The 8668-nt window shown below is 37.8% G+C and overlaps 1 protein-coding gene across 1 annotated transcript in view; it reads left to right on the forward strand.

Moving 5' to 3' along the window:
- Window positions 1–3879, forward strand: part of snx4 (sorting nexin 4) — an 86670-nt gene extending 82791 nt beyond the window's left edge. The window contains exons 13-14 of the mRNA XM_028807989.2: window positions 97–211; window positions 2265–3879. Coding sequence (XP_028663822.2) covers window positions 97–211; window positions 2265–2312 — 163 coding nt within the window. The 3' untranslated portion in view covers window positions 2313–3879. The remainder of the gene's footprint in view (window positions 1–96; window positions 212–2264) is intronic.
- Window positions 3880–8668: the final 4789 nt, after the last annotated feature.

The following is an 8668-nucleotide window of genomic DNA, read 5'->3' on the forward strand; positions in this document are numbered from 1 at the left end:
TTGCGTTTCACTTTCCCAGTTCTATAGGCAAACCTAAGAAAATATTACATCTGAAAATAGCTTATTACTTTTTTTTTCTTATTATTTTTACTCTAGAGAATATGTCCAGAATTCCTGGATAGACATTGAACGGTTTAAGGAGCAAAAAAATCAAGACTTGAAAGAAGCACTTATTAGTTACGCGGTCATGCAGATCAGCATGTGCAAGAAGGTGAGTATCTGCAAGGGTTACAGGAAACTGTACTGTTATCTAAAATTTGGATTTTATTATTGATCATTTGAACTACAGTATGTCATGTACAATTAAGGCTACAACCACACTACTGTGTTTTCATATCTCCCTAGTATATAAAAATAGTCCACCCCAGATATGTGACAATATTTGACATATGCATATAGTAATACTACAGTTGATAACTGCATTGCATACAAAAATATTGAAAACCAATCTATTCACCATATTGTCTGGCAGATTTCCAGTATGCATAAACAGGTACAGTTCTGAGTTTAGTGCTTTTGCAAGCAGGAGAGCAGAAAACGGTCAGCCCAGCAATCTGACACTTTTATTTTTCGAGGTCTAATGCACAAAATGTACCCAAAGCGGTGCTGAGATGGGCAGAGTTTTGTTTTTTTATACAGTTGAACAGTCAATTGCAGGCAGGACAATATCAAGTAAATGCAGAACAGACCCAGGCTCAACTTTCAATCCAGTGCAGCAGCCATGACCCTCAAGAGTGCTGTAAACAATACGTGCTTTGATAAAAATGTAAGTAGCAGGTAGTGGCCATGGTCAGAGAGTTAAGACACCAGCAGTGACTTCCAGAGCTGGACGATTCCCCCTCCCTTGGCTGTTTAGGGGACCTCATTCAGAACACGGCCTGCCTGTGTGACTCACAGCATGTTTCAGAGATGTATTTTCATAGAGGGCTACCTGTGTTGACCAACAAGGTTTGCTGTCTTTCTTTAATAGTTAACAAAAAAAAAAAAAAAAAAAAGATAATTATGTATTTTTGTTCTTTTTCAAAACAACGGTCTCTTTGTGACTACCTCAAATTAAGACCATTTTGAGGGAAGATATTTGCTTACCTAGCTTAGTTCCCTCTTTGAAATATTCCTTTGATTGCATTTTTGAGTAGAATGTGTGTTATATATTGCAATATGATTTTTATAACATTTTGATTGCGTGGTTGTATATCTTTTGTTGTGTTGCATGTATTCTGAAATTTATGTGCCCATTGATTGTTCCCCGTGCTTGCTGGGTTAGGCTCCAGCATCGCCACCCTGCACAGGATAAAGCAGGTTTGGAAGATGGATGGGATGGATGGAAAAAAAGCAACTGTGTGTATATGCATGGGGTTTATGGCGAACGCCTTGAGTGATTTCACTGCTGCTGGTTCTGTCCGTTATATACAGCAAATGAATAAAGAGCTAAAATCAGCTTTGAAAATGGTTCACCACTTGAAGCAGAGTGCTGGTCGCAAGACTTCTAGAGCAGCTGTCCAGTGATAAATCCATATAATATTTTCAAAGGGAAGTGTCAAAGCCTATCTCCATGATAATTGCTAATACACACTGTGTTGAAAATGTTGTGGCCCACTTTCAGATTTTCTGAATCATAGTCATTTTTTGATATTGAATATTTCTGGAAAACGTAACATTGTTAATCCCAGGATCACAAAAGGGTTGGAGGGTAACCAGCCAGCTTTAGATGCAAGCAGGAAGTAACCAATTGTAGGTCCAGTTCACATATGACATAGGTGTCAATTTTAGAATCTCTGACATTTTGTAGTACTAGGGTGTTGTACCGTGTTAGCCATTATGAATGTAGAGAAAAGCCAAATGTGACAGGCACCTTGCAACCCAGACACGGGGACAATGAGCAGACACCACTCAGACTGTGGGGCAGCCGCACTCGCCATGGCACAGATGTGCCACCCATGTGAATGCTAATCATAAACAATGGGAACTGACTGAACAATTAACAGTTCTTCCATAACAGTGTCACTCAGAATTAGAGAAAGTAAGCAGCTTTGGAGATTATCATCTACCTTACCTTTACTTGCAGTTAATGGCATATAAACACTCCCTGTAATTGTTTATCAGGCTCTCCTATTCAAGGGGGGACATTTTGTTTGATTCTTCCCTGGGGAACTGCTTCAGTTTGGCGTGTTTTTTTTTTATATATAAAGTTCCCTACCATGAACATGCCATTATCTTAACGTTATCACTTTAATGTTTATCCTTTTTTTTTTCTTTCCTTACAGGGAATCCAAGTGTGGACCAATGCTAAAGAATGTTTCAGCAAGATGTGAAACTGACTCCAAAGTACAATGGCTTCAGCAAGGCAGCGTTTATCATAAGTAAAACAAGCCTTGTAAGAGAAGCCAAGAAACTGTTAGTATTGTAATAACACACAAGACATTTTCATTCCGAACACTATGGGTTTTATTAGTAATAATCGTCTTTTCCAAATTATAAATAGTGTTCAAACAAAAGGCACAACATAATTAGTGTTCATAATTAAAGTAAGATTCTCTTGGAAATGTGAAAATGAATGACACAATAAATGACCTTGCCTAAACAAAAAAAAAAAAAGAAAAAAATCCCATCCCAGGCAGTGTTAAACCATAAATTATGTAGGTTGAGATTATTTCCATATGTACAGAGAGATGCCAGTTTTCTTTCAAAACCTATGTAAGCTATCTGAGGTTTTTGAAAAATTGGGTTTGGCAATTGTTCTAACCTCAAAATAATTTTGGATTCCAGAGCACACAGTTATGATGAATTATTGGTAACTACTTCAACTATTGTTGATTTTTTGGGTAAATGGATGAAACTGAATTCCAAAAGTACACATTTTGTTTGTATTCTTTGTTCAACTCATAAAATAACAGTAAATGTATGATTTCAGTATATTTAATACCTGCAGCCTTGTATACATGTGACTGGTTGCATATTTTAATTGGTTATAATTCAGATCGTATGTCTTATTAATATGTAAAATCATAGAGCAAACATTTGTTTATCTAATGCACCTATAAGCATGTAACTTTCCAAAAGGTGCTTATTTGCACAAGAATTAATCTATTTGAAAAATAATACTAAACCTGCTGTCATTTTTTACCTGTAATGCTTTGAAGTTTATATTTAGAGAATTTTTGATACTCCTATCTATGCTTTAAATGTGACATTTCAGTAGATTCCATTAATTTGGACATTTTAAATGGCTTCCCTTTGGAGCCTGTGTTAAAATTGTAGTCCTCAAAATGGGAAAATGGCTGCATGACAGCTCTCTAGCCATCTGGTAGTAGTTTACATTTTTCTCCCTGCCAGAGAAAGGGAAAGGATAATTACGAAAGAGTGATTTCCTTGATCTTATGGTATTCATGCCCTCCTCTTCAAATATTTGTAATACATTTCAGATCCTAGATGCTAATGAAGAAATGGATGTTTGAGAGGTAACTGTATTGTAAATTAACATTTCCATCATCACCAATACATTCCAATGTACAGTAAGTGAAAAAAGCTGCTAAAACGATTACTGAAAGGCTCTTAAAACCTGGGGGAGAGGGGGAGATGCACCCATAAATTAGATCTGGAATATGACGTTACTTTGTGTATGTCTGTATTTATATATATATATATATATATATATATATATATAATTTGCGATTAAAGGCCTGTTTTGTGAACACCACTCATTTAAAATTGCTGCAGAAAATAATTTTGAATTTTGTTTTCACTAAAGCATTGTGCCAAACATTGAAAAATAAAGCTTGTAATTTCTAGATTTGTTTTCCCTTTGTAAATATGAACGTTACATGTTTGAAAAATGTGTGGCATTCGGAAAATTTCATTAAACAAATCATGATCGTCTTATTTATGGCAGTGTTTTATATAACTTTTTGCACTTCCTCCTAAAATGTTTTTGGAAATTGGATTTCTTTTTTTACTTCAGATGTATTCTAGCAGTGGAAGTTAATTTGGATGTCTGCAACCTCAATGCATCCACCATACAGTGCTAAGCATTCAATGCCCTTGAAAGTCGCACCCTTTCCATTGACGCCAGTTTCCTTTTAAAGTCAAAGTAAATAGTTTGTCAGAAGTATATTCCTAAAAAGTTAAAAACTAGAAAAATGCTGCATGCACACGTATTTAAATGCCACACACATCATTAAGTAGGGCCTTGATAACAGACTCAAATCTTTCAGTGGGTGTCTGAACCAACTGCTCAGCAGTGATTTTATTGCCCCAGTTTTTCCTGCAGATCATTCAAGTTGGTTGTCAATATAAATTACTTAATGGAGAAATTTGTATATATATTTTTGATATGTACAAATATGGTGATGACTTGCAAAGAGATTTTCAAGGCTTTGTATTATTCAGGTGAGAAGTTTTCAGAATTTTAAATATTTTACTTTACATCACCTTACCCGTCACTCTTTTCTCACACTGTAAATCTAATCCAGTGGTCCTAGATCAAGTGTAGCAGCTCTTCTCTGATGCTGATTTGTCATTCTTATAATAGAGAATAAAAATGTAAGACAATGTCCCAGAAGTAAAAAGTATCCACCCTCTTGAAAGTTTTCCCATTTTCCTGCTGTACAATTTTGAACCACACTGGATTTATTTTTTAAAACTAAAACAGGAAGGGTCTTTAATGTCAAAGTGAAAATTACTCTCTGCAGAGTGGTATATTAATGACAAATATTAAACACAAAATAGTTAATCGTGTTTAATATGACACCCCTAAATCATCACTAGTTCAATGGAGACCACCTGGCTGGGGTTTCAGTTGAGTGTAGTCTAAATGCTCCTCTCTGTAGAAGGTACTGAGTCAGTATCATAGCACTCTTCACATTTTACTGTTATAAAAAAAAAAAAAAGAAAACTTCCTATAGACACTATCCCTAAATAAATACTGTCCCTGTGTCATATTTATTTAACTGGCTAGAGTGAAGATGGACAGGTTAGGAGGCTGCATCATACAGTCTTATTTACTGCAGCCCAGTAGGGCCTCCTAGCACACTATGGTGGAATGTGCTTGTGCCTAAATGTGTGCTTCAGGACAGAATGCAGTGGAAAAGGAGGGCTGCATCAGACATGAAGGTCTCTGAAACTTCAGTTGTCTCCAGTTAGCTCACGGTTAGCTGTGTTTATCGTTACACCTAAGACATCATTACTTCTCTAAAGCGAATGAGACAAGTTGCAGTGCTTTACTGCACAAGCTGGGTAGCTGGTTACAGTGCTAAAACAAAAGGACAGCTTTTTGAAAATGTGAAAAAACCTCAACTTGCATCACCAGTTAATGTAAAAATGGCATAGTGTTCTACTTGCATAACTTTAACTGTATCTTCCATTACCAGTTTATATAAAAATGGCAGTGTTGTGCCCATATATAGTACAAGAAAGGTTTTCTGTACTCACTCTATCACACTCTGCAGAACAGGGTGGTGTACTCTTGATCCATTTCACTCATGGAGTCACAAAAGTAATGGAGATGACCTCTTTGTGTACATGTTTTCCATTGTAACAGTGATGGCTGTGGTGCTGCAAGAAAAGCAACCTTCTCTTCGTTTTGTTACATCATCCTGCCACCATGGCATAAAATAAGATCAAGTACTGCTGGTCTGTCTAACTCATCTCAGTGTGTGGTGATACAACCAAGAGGGAGATGAGCACTATCTGTACTGTTGTGTCATCTCACACATTGCTCACAAGTGCAGATGTGCACTTTCTGTACTGTCCATCTGCCTCACTCACCACGGGCATCTTTTCCTGTGCTGATGGCTCAAGGCTGGCCATGTACTTTTTGAAACTGCTGTGTTGCGACTGTTTTGGTCCAATACAAGATATGATGTCTGCCTGTGCTATAACCTTGTGCATAGAACCTTAGGTGGCCACAAACCAATGTTCATGCTCTTGGACATGTTGTAATTGAAGCTATTGATGGGTACATATTAATAGGTAAGTTTACTGTATTTTAGAAGCAATGTAAGGGGCTTTCTAGAGTCATCACACTATAGGAGATTTTCCATTATTGGAAAAATCACCAGACTCATTCCCTGTCTTATGCTGACATTTTATTCAGTCCTTGTTAAGTGACCGTTTAGCCATTGCAGTGGGAGAAACTGTGAGCAAGGTTTGGTCTTGGCCATTTATAAGGTACTCGGAGGGTTGGTGTTCAGTAACCACTACAAACTTGGAATAAGATTAGTCTCGACAGCGTACAGCGTGGCCTTGTTAAGAATCTGAGGTAAATATTGTGAGACGTACAGTCGTGGCCAAAAGTTTTGAGAATGACGCAAGTATTGGTTTTCACAATGTTTTGTTGCTTCAGTGTTTTTAGATCTTTGTCAGATGTTTCTGTGGTATACTGAAGTAGAATTACAAGCATTTCAGAAGTTTGAAAGGCTTTTATTGACAATCGCATTAAGTTTATGCAAAGAGTCAGTATTTGCAGTGTTGGCCCTTCTTTTTCAAGACCTCTACAATTAAGAATAAGAATGGTAGCAAAACATCCTCCGAGAGCAACTTCTCCCAACCATCCAAGAACAGTTTGGTGACCCACAATGTCTTCTCCAGCATGATGGAGCACTGGACCATAAGGCAAAAGTGATATCTAAGTGGCTGGGGGGAACAAACCTTCAAAGTTTTGGGCCCATGGCCAGGAGTGATCAATGTCACTCTTGGAGGGCCGCAGTGACTGCAGGTTTTTGTTCTAACCCAACTTATTCATGAGATTCAGTAATTGCTGATGAGGCACTTATTGTTCACGTGCCATTTTTCTGCTTCATTTTAGTTGTCTCTCTTATTAAGATTTTGAACAATGTATTCCTTATTTTAGTCTTAAACATGTGCATTCACTGTTTTTATTAGCAATAGGATATAAATGGAAGCACTTCTCGATCTGGCTTGTTTCCATTTACATCTGTGTGTATTAATCGTGCACTATTTGGTTTAATAAAATACTGACAAGAAAACTGAAAAGAAAGCAAAGAACTGAAAATTACTCAAATTTTTGGCTTCAAGTCATTTTGATGATATTAGTAAGGAGGATAAAAAAAGTCTGATTTAATCGTCCTGATAGTGCAGGGTTAAAACACTAACAAGCCATGATGTTAAATAAGACCTGTTATTGGCAAGGATTGTTCTCTAATGAAGCAACTGGGTTGGAACACAAACCTGTAGCCACTGTGGCCCTCCAGGACTGACACTGATCACCCTTACCATAATCCTATTGAGAACCTGTGGTCAATCGTCAAGGGGAGGCTGGACAAACAAAAACACACCAATTCTGACAAACTCTTAAGCATTGATGATGCGAGAATGGGCTGCCATCAGTCAGGATTGGGCCCAGAAGATGATTGACAGCCTGCCAGGACGATTTGCTGAGGTCTTGAAAAAGAAAGAAGGGCCAACACTGCAAATATGGACTCTGTGCATAAACTGAATATCATTGTCAATAAAAGCCTTTGAAACTTATGAAAGGCTTGTAATCCTACTTCAGTCTACCATAGAAACAGCTGACAAAAAGATCTAAAAACACTGAAGCACCAAACTTTGTGAAAACCAATACTTGGGTCATTCTCTACACTTTTGGCCACGACTGTACACATTGAACAAAGGTTACCAAGCTCAGGGACATTACTTAGGCATTTCTATGATTAACTTATCCACTAATAATAAAGAACCCTTGGAAGGCTAAAATGCCTTTCATGAACACTTTCATGATAAAACACCTCATCTGTAGCAATGGTGCAATTTAGAAAGAAGTCACAGGAAGAAGAGAGTTGTTTGTCCATTGTTGTTCCTTAGAGAACGGCACTACATTTGGAACTGTCCGATTAGCTTCATTAAAGTGTTCCTGATGTTAGTAAATACGTCTGTGTTTAATGTAAAGCAGTTGCTTGAATAGCTGACACACTATAACACTTATTGTATGAAGTTTATGGCTGGCTTTTACAGAGTTCCAGGAAGTAACTGTAATGTGCAATTAACCTTCTTATAAATATTTGAAAGAAGAAAAAAAAAATAAAGTGCTATGTAAGCATAGAAGCCTACAAAGAACCTCACTTAATCCAGGTCATGACAACGTAGAATAGGCCCCATCATATCACACGCATAACCACATAGGGCTATTTGACAGTCACTGACCAGTCTCTTGTACAGTATATACAGGATGAGGCAGGAAATAACAAGCAGACCCAGTGAGAAGGGACTCGAGTCCCCGTCTCCTGCCGTTAGCAGCACTGGCCACTGGGACTGCCCTGAAAGTTAATTTCACTCCAAAAAGCTGAACCTTAAAAGTTCTGGTAGCTGTCTTTGATTCGGACTACAACATTAGCTTCTCTAGCACTGTAGGGTAGAGTATATGGAAGCCATGCTAGGAATAGTGGCCAAATGAAGGAGAAACATGAAGCAATGCTGAACAGTACAGTAATGAAAATGGTCAGGTGGATGTGTCATGGAGTGAGATGAAGGCTGGCGTCAAAGAGACAGATGTTGTTCTGAGGTGGCTTGGACATGTTGAGTGAAAGACAGGAAGAGATGCACCAAGTAGGAGGTGGAGGGGAAGATGCCAAAGAAGACGTGTGGAGGTGGTGTCAGATGATATAAAACAAAGGACCTTACCCAAAAAGATGACCAGAACCACGGAGAGTTGAAG

The sequence above is a fragment of the Erpetoichthys calabaricus genome, chromosome 8 (genome assembly GCF_900747795.2).
Source record: "Erpetoichthys calabaricus chromosome 8, fErpCal1.3, whole genome shotgun sequence".
NCBI lineage: Eukaryota > Metazoa > Chordata > Cladistia > Polypteriformes > Polypteridae > Erpetoichthys > Erpetoichthys calabaricus.